The 17,871-nt window shown below is 54.8% G+C and overlaps 2 protein-coding genes and 1 long non-coding RNA gene across 18 annotated transcripts in view; 2 read left to right on the plus strand and 1 right to left on the minus strand.

Annotated features, from left to right (window-relative positions):
* TTC21A (tetratricopeptide repeat domain 21A) overlaps positions 1 to 2,392 on the plus strand; it is a 32,852-nt gene extending 30,460 nt beyond the window's left edge. For 9 of the 11 annotated variants that reach the window (XM_074031724.1, XM_065540368.2, XM_065540369.2 and 6 more), the window contains 3 exons: positions 314 to 434; positions 603 to 670; positions 754 to 2,392. In XM_074031724.1, coding sequence (XP_073887825.1) covers positions 314 to 434; positions 603 to 670; positions 754 to 831 — 267 coding nt within the window. In that variant the 3' untranslated portion in view covers positions 832 to 2,392. The remainder of the gene's footprint in view (positions 1 to 313; positions 435 to 602; positions 671 to 753) is intronic. The other 2 variants (XR_012430986.1, XR_012430987.1) reach the window with 2 other exon arrangements.
* A 1,137-nt stretch (positions 2,393 to 3,529) lies between these two features.
* On the plus strand, positions 3,530 to 7,944 carry LOC141409663 (uncharacterized). The gene is made up of 2 exons (XR_012430994.1): positions 3,530 to 6,527; positions 6,894 to 7,944. It is a non-coding gene; the product is annotated as an uncharacterized lncRNA (long non-coding RNA).
* On the minus strand, positions 3,911 to 16,776 carry CSRNP1 (cysteine and serine rich nuclear protein 1). 6 transcript variants are annotated; one of them, XM_015445680.4, is made up of 5 exons: positions 16,711 to 16,776; positions 8,534 to 8,789; positions 7,060 to 7,319; positions 6,194 to 6,508; positions 3,911 to 6,096 (listed from the first exon to the last, which is right to left on the minus strand). In XM_015445680.4, exons 2-5 carry the CDS (start codon positions 8,748 to 8,750, stop codon positions 5,107 to 5,109), a joined length of 1,782 nt encoding a protein of 593 aa, XP_015301166.3. In that variant the 5' UTR covers positions 8,751 to 8,789; positions 16,711 to 16,776; the 3' UTR covers positions 3,911 to 5,106. The 6 variants fall into 6 exon arrangements, with proteins under 6 accessions (XP_015301166.3, XP_005546763.3, XP_005546760.3 ...); XM_005546706.5 differs by lacking the exon at positions 16,711 to 16,776 and adding an exon at positions 16,632 to 16,701; XM_005546703.5 differs by lacking the exon at positions 16,711 to 16,776 and adding an exon at positions 15,589 to 15,742.
* Positions 16,777 to 17,871: the final 1,095 nt, after the last annotated feature.

Below are 17,871 nucleotides of genomic sequence, written 5' to 3' on the forward strand. Positions count from 1 at the left end.
GGGAACACTAAATGACAGAAAAAGATGGGAAAGTTTCAAGGGTTCCAACCTGGAGGGACTGTTGCAGGTCAGAGCAGGCCAGGAATGGGAGTGGCGGAACAGGAGGGCTGCAGGGAAAGGGGTTATACCAGTGTCTGGGGTAGCTGAGAGGAGGGCACACAGTTGGCTTCTTGCAAAGGTTGGGGTACCCCGAGGTCCCTTGGCAGTTTGGTTTATGGCAGCTCACTTCTGTCCCTTGCCTGCTTCTGGTTCTGGTCCTAGTCCCACCCTGGCCCAGGGAACCAGCAGAGGCTCTAACTGGCTTTCCCTGCAGTCCTGCTACAAGGCCTATGAGTACATGGGCTTCATCATGGAGAAGGAGCAGTCCTACAAGGATGCAGTCACCAACTACAAACTGGCCTGGAAGTACAGTCATCACGCCAACCCTGCCATTGGTAAGGCAACCAGCCAGGGTGCACATGAATGGACATGGGAGGGAGGTGGGCAGGAAGATCCCCACCATGACCCCAGAACTCAAGGCCTGTACCCTGGCCGTTATGAGAACCATAGGGGTTCTCAGGTCACCAGGGTGCCACCATCTATGCTCTCCATGCCCCTGGTAGGCTTCAGACTTGCTTTCAACTACCTGAAGGACAAGAAATTTGTGGAGGCCATCGAAATCTGCCACGATGTAAGCCAGCAGTCTTGGCGGGGAGGGCCTGGTGTAGTGGTAGGGAACCCTGCCTGATACTGCATACCCATTCTCTGTTCCAGGTCCTCAGGGAGCACCCCAACTACCCCAAGATCAGGGAGGAAATTTTGGAAAAGGCCCGAAGGTCCCTGAGGCCCTAGCTGGGGTCAAGGGGCCTGCGGTAGAAGCCATCAACCTACTGAAGTTGTGTGGAAGGATGGAAAGTGGGTCAGTGGAGAAGGGATTCAGAAAATGACACCTTCTTCCCCATTACTAGAGTGTATGTGGTTTATTTTGAATCATGTTTCATCTGACCTAAGGGTCATCCCAAAGCTTTATGTTTTTAAGGCACAAGAAATGTTGCTCTGGGAAGAAAGACATCAACTGGCTTAACTTTTGCTGGGCTCATTGGGTGCTTTCTAACAGACCTCGCTTTTATCCCAGACTCTTTGAGGGGGCAAAGGGGAGCAAAGAGGGGGCTTCTAGTGGAATGGTGGTAGAAAAGGATCCCCTTCAGCTATTTTTCAATGGTTGTTGCCCTTCTCCTGTCTGGTCTCCAGGATCCTGGAGCTAGAGAAGCAATTACTCCTCCCTTCCATGCTACCCTCTGAGTCTGCCTGGCGGTGGGCCCAGGATGCTGTGGGCAGTGTGCCCAGACAGGAGGATCAGCTGCAAAAGGTCCTGTGTGAGAGGGCCTGCAGGGTGCAAGGGCTATTGTCCCACCCTGTCCATGCATTGTTTCCCTTTCCCCTGCCACCTCCCCCCTACTCCCCACCAAGTCCAGCTGGCTTCTTCTGGTCCTTACCAGTTTGGGACAAACCTGACTACCCTCGCCTGGCACAAGGAAATACATTCCAAGAAAAAATAGTTCCCACTTCAGCTTTTACAAAAGACACTGGCCATCTAACATCCTACAGAAACCCTTTTAATGTCTAAGAGGGCAAATGCAGTGGTTCCTATTTAGATGAATAATGTTAACTGCAACTGGCAAGAGGGTGACAGAGGGCACCTTTGCTGTGCTCGCAATATCACTCTTCCTTGACGTCATTAAGGATGCCAATAATGGGACAGTCTGGCCTCAGGACAGTCAGGAAGCCTAGGATCTCCGAATGTGGACTTCCCAGGTCCCTTCCCCTCTCTGGGTCTTAGTGTCCCCATTTGTGGCAGGAAATTAGATGTCTCCCAAATCATGGCACAACTCTCTGCCAGTGATATACAGCAAACATTTTAAAGTTTAATAACGGTGTGCTTACACATCATTTTTACATAGAAAACCAAGTAGCACAGCAAAGTCAGGAATTTACGGGTGCTGTTCCATGGGATGGGTTTAACTTTTAAGCATACTGATATAGTTGAAGAAAAATTATTTAGAGTAAGTAGAATGCAGATATGGGCAGAGTTTTCAAGAGCAGTTGTCCAGTGACTAAGGTTTGGGAACAGTGGACAGATAAGGGTCCCTTTGGAACAGTGTAACTCGGATGGCTGCTGAGCCTCGTTTTTATAACACACTGCTGATCACATGTATGGTTTGTTGATAGAAGCTGGGGATCTGGAATGCTTTCCCCAGGTTACTACTATCTTTCCTATGGGAAAACCCAGTCCCCTTTCTGTGATCTGCTTTACAACCCAGTTTTGTTGGGACAGGTTTGTTGACAGGTCTATCTATATGGAGAATGATCCTGTAAAGGGATTGTGTATTAATCATGTTTTTGCTGTAAAACCTAGATTGTCTTCATTTATCTAAAAACAAAGAAACAAAAACTAAGAACCCTGTGGCCCTAGATGGGACTAGGCAAGCCTCTGTCCAGCCTTGGGCTGAGTCCATGGGGTGGAAGCCTGTTGGGGCTTCCTGCCAGAGTACTGGAGCTGAGGGCTGCCACCCAGACCACCAGGCCAGTCAGAGTGACCCTGAGAGCCCTTGGAAGAACCCAGGTTTTGGACTGTGCATGCTGAAGTAATCTCTACAAAAGGGTCTCCAGGCACCAGTGAAGAAGAAACAGGACAACTTAGTGTACCGGGGCACTTTGCCCTGAGAAGACAAAGGCCTAGCTATTCCTAGCTAAGCTGGTTACAGGGACATACTGCCCCACCACAGGCCAGATTCCAAAGCATGAGTCCTCTAATGGCACTGATACAGCCATGTGGTCATGTCCATGCATGTCCAGAGGCAAGAGATAGATACCTAAAGGGTGACAGGACAGGCAAAAAAGAAAGGATTAAAGATACAGAGAAAGAATGGCAGAAACATGAAAATTGATGCAAGTTGCAAACGTACACAGGACTTGCATGTTCCAGGCACTCTTTAAGGGCTTTGTAAATATGAACTAAACAAGCTTATGAGGTGCGTAGTGTCACTATTTGCATGCAGTATCGAGGACACCCAGGCACAGAGGGAGTAATTCGCAGAAATCACCTTACTAGGTAGTAGAAAATCCAAGATTCAAGCCCAGCATTCTGGCTCTGTGCTCTTAACAGTCAAGCCAAAGAGATGAGTGAGCCCAGTACAGACCAAGGCAGGGAATTAGAGCGAGGAAACCCAAATCAGTTCTCCTCTGGCAGTTCCTCCTTCCAGCTCTTGTACAAATCACTATCATTCCTAAGGGGGAAGTCAATCTTTCTCAGGCCTCCAGACTGGGGCTCCCCAGAGCAGGGTGTGGCCTACTCCTCTGGCCTGCAGCCCAGCTGGGCTGCCAGGGACAGGTCAGACAGGTCTGGCTAGTGCAGATGGATGAGGTTCTGCAGCTTCCCCCCTGCTCTTCCCACTGACCCCCTGGCTCAAGTCCTCATGGACCACAGCTGCTAAGTAAGGCCATCACCAGGCCTTGACCAGGCATATCCCCTTGCCCTGCCTCCATCCAGGCTGGTGAATTCACCCTCAGGACAAGGCCTCAGCTCAGTGTGGGTGTGTAAGAAGAAGGGTGCCCTCAACCATCCCCAGCAGATGGCCCCCTGTCAGAAGACCCTGTTGCTGCTCCTCCCCACCACCCCAGGTCACCACTGTAGAGGAACAGGTTAATCCAAAGGAAAAAGTGCTCTATCTGCCTGGTCAGCCTCTCAGCTGGCTTCCTGCCTCCAACTTGACTGGCTTGCCTGGAAAGAGGCCCAATATGCTGGGTATGCCTACTTCTACCCCCCGACACAGCCTGTGTCCATACTGCCCTCTACAGGGCTTGTCCCCCCATCCCCAATTCCCCTGAGGGTGTACCCCTGCTTCCCACCCCAGAAATACAGACCACATTGTTAAAAATAAAGCCTCTTTATTGGTACCTGTAAGCTCAGGTACAAGGTGTTCCCATAAGCACACAGGCTGGCAAGGCCTCCTGGGCAAGGGGGCAGGCCCAGAGCCTGCGTTTCTTGGCACTGACACAGAAATGGAATAAATTATAGTTTTGACACTCAGGGACAATGTAGAAATTATGATGCAAAATTAAACATTAGCAAACAAAGGGTATAAAAGCCCTCAGGAGCCACCCCTCACCAACTGGCCTCAGGGCATGGGCAGGTGGGCCAGGCCAAAGTGCAGTGCCCAGAAAGCCCTGAGATAATAGTCTGGGGCATGGTTCGCGCCCGAGGTAGGCCCTTTGCCCTCTCTGGGCCTCCTGTTTCCTCCTTCCCCCTCCTACATCCCTGGGCCTGGAATAAAGGCTACGGCCTTTGGGGAAGGGGAAGATGGAACAGAGGGCAGGAAGTGGAGGGGGCAGGATGGGGCAGAAGGGAGTTTTGGTCACAGCTGGTTAGCCCAGCCTCTCCCCCCGCCTAGATGATGTCCTTGGCCAGCACCTGCCTGCAGAGCCATCCAGGAGCCAGGCAGCAAACATAGATCATAGAGCTCAAATCCACACCCAGTCTGCACCAAAGCCCAGGCAGGGCAAGGTGTAAGACTACAAGGCAAAAGGGGCTCCTTGAGGGCCTGTGCCCACCCCACCCCGGCACTACCCACCAGCCAGAGAGGTGCAACCAAAGCCTCCTCAATCTCCAAATAAATTATGGAAATAAATTATAGTCTTCACAGTCCAGAGGATTTAGCCACCCATGGGTCTAGGGCTCAGCATGGCAGAAGCCACCTGATTTCAGCCCTGTCTCACCGTCTTTGGGCTAAGGAACATCATGCAAAGACCGAAAAGTGGTCTGCCAAGCTCCAGAGGAGCCACATTTTCTCCTCTTCCAGGCTCACATTGTGGAGATGGAAGAGCAAACTGTGGGTGTGGGGGTCCGGGCAGCTGAAACAGGAAGCCCCTCCCCCCAATCCTCTCTTCAGCACAGAAAAGTTAAAACAAATAAATAAACCCAGAGAACTGTATGAAAACCAGGAGTGTGCGCATGGCACCTGTGAGTGAGCCAGCCAGTGGGAGACTGTTACAGAGACTCTGGGGAGCCCCACAATTACAAGAAAGCAGCAACAGGTCCCTTGGGGCTGGGAAAAGGCATCCTGGTCCTCACACCAGCACAGGCTCCATTAGAGATGCTGGGACAGTGTCCTCAAACTGGCTGTCGATAAAGGGATCTAGGGCTTCGGCGACTGGCTCGGAGAAGCCCATGAGGGACTCCAGGAAGCAATTGCTGGCATCCCCAGGTGGAGAGAGGCCAGGCAGGGGGAAGTGAGGTGCCTCGATGTGGTCCAGGCTGTCAGACACCTTCTGTGATGTGTAGTGAGGCCCCAGACTATAATCTGGCAGAGCCTGGAGTAACTCAAAGGAGTCACAAGAAGACAAGCTGAGATCCACTGAGCTACTCTGGCCAGCGTCCATGCTGGGTGGCACTAAGTTGCCAGGAAGGCTGCCTTCTCTTGACCCTTCAAGGCCACCATTTAGGAAGCAGCTGGCATCAAGGTTGGCATTTTCATCCAGGATGCCCGATGTGAAGCTACAGCCAGAATAGCTATGGGTCCAGCTGGCCAGGCCACCAGGGTCACTAGTACCAAAGATGTCAGCTGGATGGAAGCAGCTGAGGTTGTCCAGGTTCCCCACACTCCCTTCCTCCTCTTCCTCCTCCTCCCCACCGAGGTCAGAGTCACTGAAACTCAGGATCCGTGCCAGGCTGTCGTCATCAACGCCAGGCTGGAAGCCAGGGCCAGGCAGGCCTGGGTGGGTAGGGCCGTCAGGAGCCTCACTAGTGCCTGATGCTGAGGAAGATGCCGTGGAAGAATCAGTCATGTCGCTGCTGCAGCTGTTGTCTCCCAGCTCATTGTTCATGGGGGGCTTGGCCAGTGGGAAAGCAGGGACCAGGGCCTGCTCACCAGGGCTGGGTGGGCTGCCCTGGGCAGGGGCCTCTAGCTCCCTAAAGCTCTCAGCCTCCTGTTCCAACTGCAGGCGGGTGAGTGTGTGGATGAAATGGGTCTGAACTCTCGCCTGATTAAATTCCACACGGCCCATGGGGTTCTCACAGCCCTCCCTGCAGCAGCCACAGGGGAATGCTGTGTGGTCCATCTGCACAGAAAGTAGAGGTACAAGTGAGGATTACCGTGGAGTGCAAAGAAGTCCCCATGCTCAGGTTCCCCATCCCAGCCCAGTCCAGCCACCACACCTGACACTTGATGCCTGCTAGGCTGCAGCTGCAGGTCTCAGGATCGCAGATCCTATCGCAGTGACAGCCACAATCCTCCCGGGATTGGCGCAGTGCCTGCAGCTCCCGCTTCTCCTCCCGATCGATCCTTCGCACGCCTGAAGCCCTCAGCAGAGCTCGACGTCGCCGGGCTGGGTAGGGCTGTAGGAAGCTCACTTCTTCCAACCGGCCACCTGCCACAGCGACTGCCAAGTCCTCCTCCACAGAGGCGTCATCAATGGCATCCACCGCAGGTGGTAGCCCTGCCTCTGCCTTGGGTACCCCGGCTGCCGAAAGCTGCATCCACAGGAAAGAGGTATGTGAGAGGTACAGACGTGGACATGGGCTTAGCCCTACTGTCACTAGACAAACCCTCCCCATGTGCTTACCCTCCCACTACTCGTGCTTAATCTGTGATGGGCACTGTGTGTAGACAGTGAACAGGACAGCCAAGAATACAGTCCTCAGGGCATTTGGGAAAAAAAAAAAAGAGATATCCTACTCATGGCATTCTCTAGATCATGGACAGACTCCCTTTCCTAACCAGACAGATACGCACCCCCCTAATTCATATCAGCTTCACATCCCCCTCTCCAAAAAGTTCAAGTTCAGATTCAGGTATCATGTCCCCAGCCCCTGCAGCAAATAGACACAAGCCCTCCTCTGTGCCTCCTGTTTGCAGACAACCCAGGCAACAGACTCCAATCAAGCCAATCACTAGGCCCACAGGCCTGTTTCCCCATATACATAATGAGCAAGTCAGCACCCACCCCTGGTACACCCACCCCTCGAGGTTAGAACTCCAGGAACTGCCTTAGGAGGTGGGCCACGGAGAGGGCTCTCTCTACCTTCCACTGCAGCATCTCCAACTTCTCCTCTTTCAAGCGCTGGCGGAGCTTCTCGTGCCGTGCACGGGCTTGCTCCTGTGCAAACTCAGCCAAAGAGAAGTGGCGGCAGGCACTGTGGCGAGGGGCCATACCCAGAGTACAGCCACCACGGCTGGGCACACTGGTGAAGCCCTGGCAACGGGGAAAGTAGAAGACGGTGATCCCATCAAAGGCTACACGGCCTGGGCGCTCCCGGCGAGCCCGCTTCAGGATAGACAGGGCTGGAAAGCAGGCAAAGATGCTGGGAATTAGTTTTCAGTGAGGCACAACATACCTCCAGGAAGATCATGCCAGACTGCCCTCCCGCCTCCCGCCTTCCCCCTCCTCCCTCTCCGCCCACTTTGAAAAAAGAAATGTGAATTTAGGAGCCTGTGTGGCTGGGACTGGAGCAGCTGAGACTGAACATCACACCCATGTCAGCACTGGCTTATTGTTATTTTCCAGTTTAAATGACAGTATTTGTAAGATTAAACATCTCTGCTATGTTTATTAGCCATGTACAGGTCCTTTGTACAGTTTTCTATTGTTTTTTATTGATTTGTAGGATTTCTGTGTTCTGCAACAGGCTTAAAAAGGCTTTCCCTTTACAAGTTAATGTTTATTGATTAGTAAGCTACGTACTGGTATTTTCATTAGGTTGAACCATAATAAATTACCATGTAATGGTGAAATATTGGAAATTCCATATATTTCAACTTACTGTATTAATTTTATACCCAGCTACCAGGGGGAATTCCCTTCTAAAAGGTTTTCTGTTTATACTGTTAGATCACATGTGCTAAAAATGATATTCTTTTTATGTGTAATGCACAGATATACATACAGTACATAAAAAGGTAAACAGCACATCTATTGTATTAAAATTTCATGGTGGGGGTGGAAATTAAGGAGAAAATGTCTTAATAGGCTTCCTGGGGAACAATAATGAAAAATAAGGTCCAGAAACACTGCTCTAGGGCCACGTTCGTCAGTCTGGAATCACAATTATGCAAGCTTGAAAATAACCAGGAAAAACCCCTTTTCACTATGTTCAGGCAAAATGGACAGCATTGACAGGAGAGGGACCGGCTTGACAGGCCCCATGGCAGAGAAGCATGGGGCAGGCGGGGAACTCCAGTTCCATTTGTAGGAGGGTAGGGTGCTCATTGGAGAAACGAAACTGGAACAGAAGGGAGGGGCCAGACCGGGAAGGCCCTGAGGGCACTCTGGAGAGCTGCATCCTGGATGTCATTACTCCCAAGGTCAAAGGTGAATTAGCTGGGCTCAGGTGCCCCTGGACAGTGGGCACTGAGTGACCACTGTATCACAGCTCGTGAGAGCTACCTCCATGGGGACGTGACCTCCAGAGGCCAAAGGCATTTTGTCAAGGACCTCTACATTTCATCTTTCAGGAAGGAAGGCAGGTGATGGAATTCCCTGGGGAGGGAGGACTCACGGGTGAAACTTCTGGGGCCACAGAAGTCACGGTCAGGCAGGGGCATCTGATCCCAGGGGCCTTCCTCCTCTGAGTCCCAGGCACGGGAGACAGAAGAGCTTGAGCTTGGGGAGCAGGAGCGAGATTGGCACCCAGAGGAAGAGGAAGAGGAGGAGGAGGAGACCAAGGAGTTGTCCTCATCCAGCTGGTCAAATTTCCTCTTCAACAGCCCAGTCATGGTGGTGCCGGAGGTGCTCTGGGTCTGGGGACAGACAGCCTGGAGTGGGAATGAGAAAGCTCTAAGTGGCAGGCAGGCGGGCTTCCAGCCAGGGTCATCATCCCTCCCACTGACCCTCCAAGGCATCCCAGAAACTGGCCTCTGCCCTCCAGCCCTGCCTGTGGAGCGCCGTGTGGCGGAGGATGGTCTCCAGGAGGATCTCTGCACAAGACACAGCACCTCCCTCCCTCCAAACTAATGTTCAAATCCATGGCCTGATGCGTCAAACTCCCACCTCTGCCCAAAGCCTTCCCAAGCACTAGGTACCTTCCCCACCACCTCCTACAACACACACACACACACACACACACACACACGCATCCACACCAACAGGGGAAGGAGGCAGACAGACCAACAGATGGACTGACAGACCTCAGCCTGGTCTCACTCATTCCCCAACAGGAATCCTGGGGGCTGACTCACAGGCTGGGTGATTCACACAGCTCGCATCTGTGTGCGTGTGTGTGCGTGTGTGTGTGTGTGTGTGTTTGTGTGTGTACGCCCTCCAGCCCGCTCGCATCTGTGTGCCTGTGTGTGTGTGTGTGTGTGTGTGTGTGTGTGTGTGTGTACGCCCTCCAGCCCGCACAGCCCGCACGGCCATGGTATGGTGGCTCTGTGTGTGTGTGTGTGTGTGTGTGTGTGTACGCCCTCCAGCCCGCACAGCCCGCACGGCCATGGTATGGTGGCTCTGCTTCCTCCTCCTCCTCCAGCACACCCACACAGGCACGCCACCCTGCACATAGGCAGGGCTGCGGGCCCTTGCTCCAGGCTAGCCAGGCATTCTGGGGAACAGGCTGGCTTTGACGTTGGCCTCCACTCCTAGACGGAGTAGTTTCTGAGCCCTTCCCCTCCCAGTGTGGGAGCTTCTCAGACTTTCCCTTAGAAACCCCCGCTCCACTGTCAAGAAGTCTCCTGCCTCCAGGCCTGTGTGACCACAGCCACTCAGGCTGTCTCTTTCACATCTCATTTGACCCTAATGTCCAAAGTCTCTCCTGTCTGTGGCTTCGTGACATGGAGCACCCCGCAACCCAACACTGTCTCCCGTGTGAGAGTCTCGGCCTTCAGCAGAAGTCTAACCAGAGACTCACTCCCACAGCTGGCTGGCCTTATCCAAGCAGAAGAGACTTGGGGCTCCCGCCCTGGAATGCTTCAGCGAATAATGGCCCTTCCCAAGGTCTGGCAAGCCCCAGAAGACTCCATCCCAAACGCTGAGTACAGCTACCTTGTGTCTGTTGCTCCAGCTGGGCCTTCGGGGAGGTCACCAGAGGGAAAGGGAAAGGAAGTTGAAGCTGAGGCCGAGGCCCCAGTGCTGGGGAACCCTTCCCCCACTGCCATCACAGGAAATGAGAGAGAACAGGAAAAACCAACCAGAAGGCTGTCTTGGTCTCCTCTACTCAGGTGTCCTTTCCAAGCACTCCTTCCCCCTCTGCCCAGCCACCTACGAAGTCCCCGAATCCTGTAGGGTTTGCTGTCAACCTTACTAACTGGATAATGTTTACCCCCAGGGACAGCCTCCCCTAGGCAAGCGTGAGAGAAGCAAGAAAATCTCCCTCCCTGGCCAATCCCCCACCCTGCGCCTGGGGGAAGAAGACTCACAGATGTTTCCGGGGGCTTCTCCGTGGGTAGTTTCTCAGGCTTGGCACCACCCCCCCCGCAGGGTCAAACCACAAACAAAAACAACCCAGCTCCCAGCTGACCTGCAGGCTCTCCCAGGAGGTGGGGGATTCATGACCCAGAGGCAGGCATACACACGTGTACACACATGCACAGACCACACGGAAACACACATATGGACAAACACCACCCACACATCCTGTCCCCATTGCATCCTGCCAAGAGACCCCATCCTTTCCCAGGTTCCAGATGCCATCTACAGGGCCGTGAACGCCTCCTTCACCACACACCCAGCCTGAGATCTCCCAGGACCCGCTGCCCACTTGGTGTCTCCGCCCAGCCATCCCCTAGAAACATAAAATTCTGCAGGCCCCAAATCGAACCCCTTGTCTCTGTTCCCCACCCCCCATGCCATCTGTTCCTCTTCCTGTGTTCCCTATCTTAGTAACAGCCCCACCACCCACCCAGTCACTCAAGCCAGAAACCTGCAGTCATCCTCAACTCCTTCCTCTCTCTCCCTCCATCTACATCCAGGCACCCCATGCCTGGGAGTTCACGTAAATCCATTTAATCCACACAAAGCCAGGGACAGACCCAGTAGGTATAATGGAGGCCACGTGGCATAGTGTTAAGAACTTCGGCTCCAGAACCAGACTACCTGCTTTTGAACTCTGGCTCCACTATTAATTGGCTGGGTAATCCTGGGCAAGTTCCTTAACCTCTCTGTGCCTCCAATTCTTTGTCTTAAGACCTCATAGGGTTGGGAGGTTGAGAAGCATCAATACACGTCACATGTTCTTAGATTAGTGATAAGTGCTCAGTGAATGTGTTATTCCACACTGGAAAAAAAAAAAAAAAAAGAGCTCCAGCTCCTGGATGCACACGACACAGATGCATCTCACAGACATCATGCGGAGTGAAAGAAGCCAGACACAAGATATATGCAAATGTTCAAAAAAAAGGCAGAACTACTCCGTGATGATATAAGTCAGAGCAGTGGTTCCCCAGGGGAGGGAGAAGGACACCCTGGAGACAGTCATGAGGGAAATTTTCTGGGGTCGGGGATAGGAAGGGCTGGGGGACCTGTAAAAGTTCTATGTTCATCTGCAGGGTGGTTACATGGAACTCTAAAATTGTAAACATTCATCTTATGGACACATACGATTTATATACTTACGCATTTAGGTTACTATCAATTTAAAACGTTACTAACCTTAACATGTCTCTGTCCCCACAGCAGCTACCCCATGTCCCTCTGCTCCTGCCCTCTTTCCCCAGCCATTCTTGATCCTACAGCCAGAATGACCTTCTTAAAGCACACATTTACCTGCCACTGCCACACCTAGAACCACTCTATAGCCTCTATAGCTCCCCTTGGGGAAGCTTGACATTAAGATCAAGTCCAGAATTCAAAAAGCCGAAGCTGACCTGGCCACTGCTTCCCTCTCCCCACCTTGCTCTCTATACTCCAGCTGAACTTGCAGTTCCCACCATGGCGCTCACCTCCTGGCCTCTGCAAAGCTGGAACAACCCAGCCTCATTCCTTTTCAGAAAGTCATCTTTTGAGGGGCCTCCTGACTCTCCTACTCCTTCCTCCTGCCTCTCTGCGCTCCTGCTAGGGACTGAATATTTGTATCCTATCAAAATTCTTATGTTGAGACTGAATCCCCAGTGTGACGGTATTTGGAGGTGGGCCTTTGGGGGGTAATCAGGCCACGAATGATACCTTATTAGCACCTTTATAAGAAGTGACACAAAAGAGATGGTCTCCCTCTCCAACATGTGAGCTCAGACCCAGCATGAAGGTGTGCATCTGCAAGCCAAGAAGAGGGACTTCATCAGGCTGACTGGAGCCTTGATCTTGGATTTTGCAGCCTCCCAAGGTGTGAAAAATAAATCTTTTGTTTAAGCCACCCAGTCTGTGGACTTTCTATTACAGCAGCCCAAAGTAAGACAGCTCCCAAAAACCCTGGTATTTCCCCATCACAGACTTTATCTGATCAGACTGCAGGGGCCTCATTGCTCATCTGCCTCACGCTGAGGGCATCTCTGTCTGGCTGCCCCTGTGCCCATGTCTAGGACAGAGTCTGGCATAGAGAGGGCACCTGATAATACCAGAGGTAAGCAGACTAGCCCTGCATATCGGGTATAGACCCAATTGCACAGGCAATCTTATGCACATGAGGTTGCTGAGGGCGACTGGTCACTGTGACCTTCTCCTGCTCCTGTCACAGTTAATTTAAGAGGGGCAGGAGGAGAATCACATGTCTATCCCCCAGCTGTGCCAGAGGGTACAAGCAAGAATGGTGCTCAAAAGGGGTGGCTCTGAGGGCAACAGAGGGAAGCTCAGGCTGCAGGCAGGTGCCAATGTACGCAATCCCAGGAGGCTCCCCGGTTCCCCAAGAGGTACCAGATGGAGAGAGATGTCAGGAAAGCGGGCTCAGCCACACACTGCGGCTCTGCCTAAGGGATGTCCACAGAAAGAGAACTTAAGGTGAGGAGGTTATGACCTCCAAGCTACAGACAGGGAAACAGAGACACAGGGAAGCTACAGTCCTGCCGCAGGTTCTAGTGATGAACAATCCCTTCCAAATCTGCAGCGCAGGAATGAAATGAGAAATTACCTCCTCCCTGATACTCCTTCTGGAGAGGCGGGGGAAGTGCCCCTGGTTCTCGTGTTCCTCTGTTCCACGTGGGAATCCAGAGGCTAAGAGGCAGAGGCAGGAGATGAGACAAAAAGACTGAGCCAGAGACAAGGAGAGGCCAAGAGGGAATGAAAGATAGTGAGAATCTAAGTGTCAGACAGTGAGTCAGAGGTGGGGGGAGGGGCCCTCAGCAGCTACCCAGGAATCAGGATTCTGACCATGGCAGTGTTCCCAGGGTGAGCACAGCCCCCTCCCTAGGGTCCTGGAGGAAGGAAAAGCAGTTCCCAGGAGCTGGCTTGGACAGAAATACCTCACCGCCGAGGAACCCCAGAGACAGGCCCTGAATCAGAGAGCCAGGCTTCTTCTGGGATCTGAGCCCTGACAATTGGGCAGCCCTCCTGCCACCACACACAGGCACTGACAACCCCCCACTCAACTGGCCACGGTTATCCACACACTCAGGTCACACTATGCGAATCCAGGAAAGGCCACCTCACCCCTGGGCACCAAGCAACCAAGGGCTGTTTTCGAGAAGTGGGGGCGGGGCTTGAAAAAGTTGCAGCAACTCCTCTGTCCACCTCGGCAGTCCCACCAGTGCCCCAGGCCTCAGCCCAAGCCAGTCTTAGGGAGGGGGCACCTTTAGCTGCCTCCATCCCCCTTCAGGAATCTGAAGAATGTGTCCTTTAACCTCTGAGCCCCAGGCCTTGGCCAGTCCCCCCAAAACACTTGGGGTCACATGACCCCTGTCCCTCAGGAACAACTTCCTGGGAGAAGGGGAGGGCACCTCCCAGCACCTCTAGTCCCCACTGAAAAACCAGCCTGGGTGGCCCAGAGAGGACAGACCGAAAGCCTTGGCACTTCCTCCCCAAGCATCCCTCTGAAGGAGAGCTGGGGGAGGGGATGGCTCCTCAGCTTTGGCCTTCAGGACCTGGCACTGGATAGGTGCCAAATGTATGCTGGCTACATGAGGCACTTGTTCTTGCAGAAGGGACATTGCACCTGACAATGACTGCTTCCTCCACCTAAGACGGGCCTTCTTCCCTCTCTCATTCATTCATTCATTCAACAAATAGGCACCAAGCTCAACAAATACGTGCCAAGCACTGTGGCAGGCACTCACGCATGCAGGGAGCAAGACTTACACAACTGCGGCCCTCTTGAAGCTCTGAGTTGAGCAGGGAGGACAAATAGAGTGGGTTGCTGGGATGGAGGGTCTGAAGGGTGGGACAGGGTACGGCTGGGGTGAAGGTAGGTCTCTCTGAGGAAGGAAAGTAGGCAGAGTTCCAGATAGGGACTCCGTATGGGTAAGGAACAGGAGGAGGGACCAGGAGAGTGTGATCGGAGGAGGGGCAGCCCGCGAGGCTGATCCTGGGCTCCAGGGCAGGCTTTAGCTTGAGGGCACGGCAAGCCACAGAGGGCTTAACTAGGGAGTGACAATGCCAGATTTGCATTTTAAAAACGTGGCTCAGCACCGGGAGTGGAGGGGGTGTGACCGGTTGGAGGTGCTGCCAGGGCCAGGTGAGAGGACAGGCCAAGGGCATAGGAGAAAGGCAGATACTGGGATGTGGTGAAAGAAGAGGGCAGGGCTGTCAAGGATTTGGGTCGGGGGAGGTGATGAGTTACTCTCCAAAAGGATTGAGACTTCTGGGTGGAGGTGCTGGGTGGGCAGCAGGACACGGGGAGGGACTCTCTGGTGTCAGGAGTGTGGGCTACGGCTGTGTGTGATTGTGCCAGGAGCGGGAGTGACTAAGTGTGTGACTATGGCTGTGGTGTGGGCATCTCCACAGTGCGTGCCTGTGAATGGGCCCCGGGGAGGAGAAACTGAGGAAGGGGAGGAAGTACGTGCTGCGGAAGGAGGAGAAGTGCGTGGGAGACAGTCTACGTGTGCCTGCGGGTGGCCGGTGTAGCTGCGCCCGTGACTCACAGCAGTGGCCTCTGAGAGTGACGGCGACTGACAAACAGGTGAGCCTACGACACAATCCCTCCCTCCCTCCCTCCCTCCCGGGGTCCGTGACTCACCGCGCCTCCCTGTTCGCTCATCCCTCCACTCCCTCCCTGACCCCCGCCGGCCGGGGGCGCCCGGCACACGCCGCAGCTCCCGCAGCCTCCCCGAGGGGGGAGCCCGAGGAGGAAGGCGACAAATGTCACCTGCTCCGGCCACGCGAGGAACTTCTGAAAAGTTCTCAGGCAACTGGGTCAAAAGGAAACTCGCCCGCGGACGCACGCCCCCGTCGCCTTGCCGCTCGCGCGCAAGCCCTGCTCTGTCCCCACTCGCGCAGAGCTCGGGGAGCCGTGACTTCTCTCGGGGTTACCGCGGCAGGCGGGGGAGGGGAGCAGAAAACCTGCGACTCCCGCTGGCCGGACCCCCGGCCCCCGACTCCGGCCGCGGCACGCCGTCAAAGCCGGGCAGCTCCCGCCCCCGCGCCCGCTCAGGGTGCCGAGGAGAGAACCGCAGGAGGCAGGAGCGGCAGTGCCACTCGCGCTGAACGCCCCCTCCCCAAAGTCCCGTCCTGCCGGGCCCAAGGCCCTTCGGCGCTCACCTGCAATCCGGACGCTCGCGGAGGAAAACGACGCGACCCGCGTCCCGGCGGGGGACGCCCCCAGCGCCGCGACTCTGTGCGCTCGGCCCGGCAGCCGTCGGTCCAGCCGCCCCTAGCTCTGCGCGTCCGGCAGCGGCGGCGGCGGCGGGAGACTGGCTGCGCCCAGCCCCGCCCGCCGCTCCGCCCTCCTCGTCAGTGGAAAACTCCGGGGCTCACTGCGCTGACGCACGCCGGGCCTCCAGCCAGGCCGCCCGGCAGCCCCGCCCCGGAGGCGCCGCCTCCTCCCCCGCCTGGAGCCTGGCGCAGCGGCCTGGGGGCCTCCCTGCGGACTCTGACCCGGCGACGGCGCCTCCGCCGCTCTCCGCCCCCAGCCCTCTCCCGCCAGAGCCCTCCCCGCCCCGCTTCCAGCACCGTCCCTAAAGGCGCGGACGACTCAAGCTGGCAGAGCCGGGAGTAGAGATCCCCCCTCGCCCCACCGCCCCAGCTTACAGATGGGTAGACTGAGGCCGGGAGCAAGGCCAGGGGCTAGACAGTGGCACAGCCGACGTCTCCCGTACGCTCTCCACCCCCACCCCTCTAGAGGGAGTTTATTATATTCCAATCTAAACGTTCCCTCCTCCGCCCCCAGCCTACCACCCACCCCCAGATCCGTCGGAAAAGTAAACTGTGGCTGGAGAGGAATCTGGGGTGTGTGGGGAGCAGGGAGGCGGGGAGCGGGAAGGATGGATGTAATCAGTGGGCCTGAACTTCACCCCTGCCCACGGGCGAAGAGACCCTTCCCTGCAGAAGTCCCAAACTAGGGGTTCTTGGAACTAGCTTCCCCACTCCCACCTCAACCTTCCCTTAAAAAAATAAAAAGTCTGGTTTCTTCCGGGCCAGATCTTGGCCACTTAAAATGGCCCACTGCCTTCTCTGCTCCCGCCAAGGCCTTTCCTGACTCAGGGCCAACCCTCCCGGTACGACTTGCCCCGGCAACCAAGTCCTGGCCTGGGAGCCCACCCTCAGCCCCACTTCCCAACCGCAGGTACGGGTCTACCCATCACCTCGAGCGTTTCCACCCTCACGCTTTTGCTGCAGCCGGTCTTCTCGACTGGAATGCTCTCCTGCCCTCTCTCTGCTTACCAGAATCCCAACGCTTTTAAGGGCTCAGCTTGCACTGCCTCCTCCAGGGAGCCTTCGTGGGAGCCTGACCCTCCCCCTCCCAGTCCTGCTCCCGCTGCATTCTGGGTTCTTCTGACTGTCCTAGATGAATGCTGTCAGCCACTAGCCCAGCCCTCAGGATTCCATTCTACCTTCCTCCAGGTTGGGGGTGGGGGTGACCTCCTGGCCTGTTTGAATGGTATCTGGGGTGGAGACGATGGTGAGAGCCCCTCTTCAGCCTCAGATGTGTATGTAGAATGGCAGGGGTCTGCTCCACTTTACCTTTCCTGGAAGAACAATAGGAGGAAAGCAGGTTGGGGGAAGATAAAGGCCCCTGTCCTTCCGGATGCGTTGAGTGTGTACCTGGGGGCCTGCAGGGGGAGGTGTCTGGGCAGCTGGAGCCAAGCTTCCAGTGGCTTCTCAGTACCCTCCTGATGAAGTCTCAACTCCTTGGGGCCTACAAAACCGGAATAATCTGGCCCTTTCTCACTTTCGCAGTCCAACCTCTCTCTTCATACCCTCATTTCCCACTCCCTCCCCCGCGACCATTTCAATGCCATTAATGTGTGAACGTGTCGTTTTTGTTGGTTCATGTGCTTTTTTTTTTTTTTTCCCCCCTCGAGATGGAGTCTGGCTCTGTTGCCCAGGCAGGAGCGCAGTGGCTCCATCTTGGTTCACTGCAACCTCCGCTTCCTGGGTTCAAGCGATTCTCCTGCCTCAGCCTCCCAAGTAGCTGGGATTACAGGCATGTGCCACCACCTCTGGCTAGTTTTTTTGTATTTTTAGTAGAGATGGGGTTTCACCATGTTGGCAAGGCTGGTCTCGAACTCTTGACCTCAGGTGATCCGCCCTCCTCGGCCTCCCAAAGTGCTGGAATTATAGGTGTGAGCCACCGCGCCTGGCCAGTTCATGTGCTTGTAACATTAGTCCTTCTGCATTCGGTTTTATTTTACACATGAGGTATGATTCTGTCCCAGCCTTCCCTGTACATTTCCACCTCACACCCCTGATGACTGCTCTCCAGCCCTGTTGGCCAGTGGTCAGTTCTCAGAGTATGTCCTCTTTTAAACTTTCAAGGATGCTGATCCCACCTCGCACCTGCCTTGCACCCACTTAGTTGTGTGGTTTCCTTGTGCATTTCCT

This window comes from Macaca fascicularis, chromosome 2 (genome assembly GCF_037993035.2).
Source record: "Macaca fascicularis isolate 582-1 chromosome 2, T2T-MFA8v1.1".
NCBI lineage: Eukaryota > Metazoa > Chordata > Mammalia > Primates > Cercopithecidae > Macaca > Macaca fascicularis.

What these genes read in the sequence shown, in the direction of transcription:
- CSRNP1 (XM_045386457.3), bottom strand. Translation starts at nt 15,088, where the DNA reads ATGAGCGAACAGGGAGGCGCG. An exon ending in TGGCCCCAGAAGTTTCACCC is followed by an intron (nt 7,320 to 8,533) that starts GTGAGTCCTCCC and finishes CCTGCTTTCCAG; the next exon opens with CCCTGTCTATCCTGAAGCGG. An exon ending in TGGAGATGCTGCAGTGGAAG is followed by an intron (nt 6,509 to 7,059) that starts GTAGAGAGAGCC and finishes CTGTGGATGCAG; the next exon opens with CTTTCGGCAGCCGGGGTACC.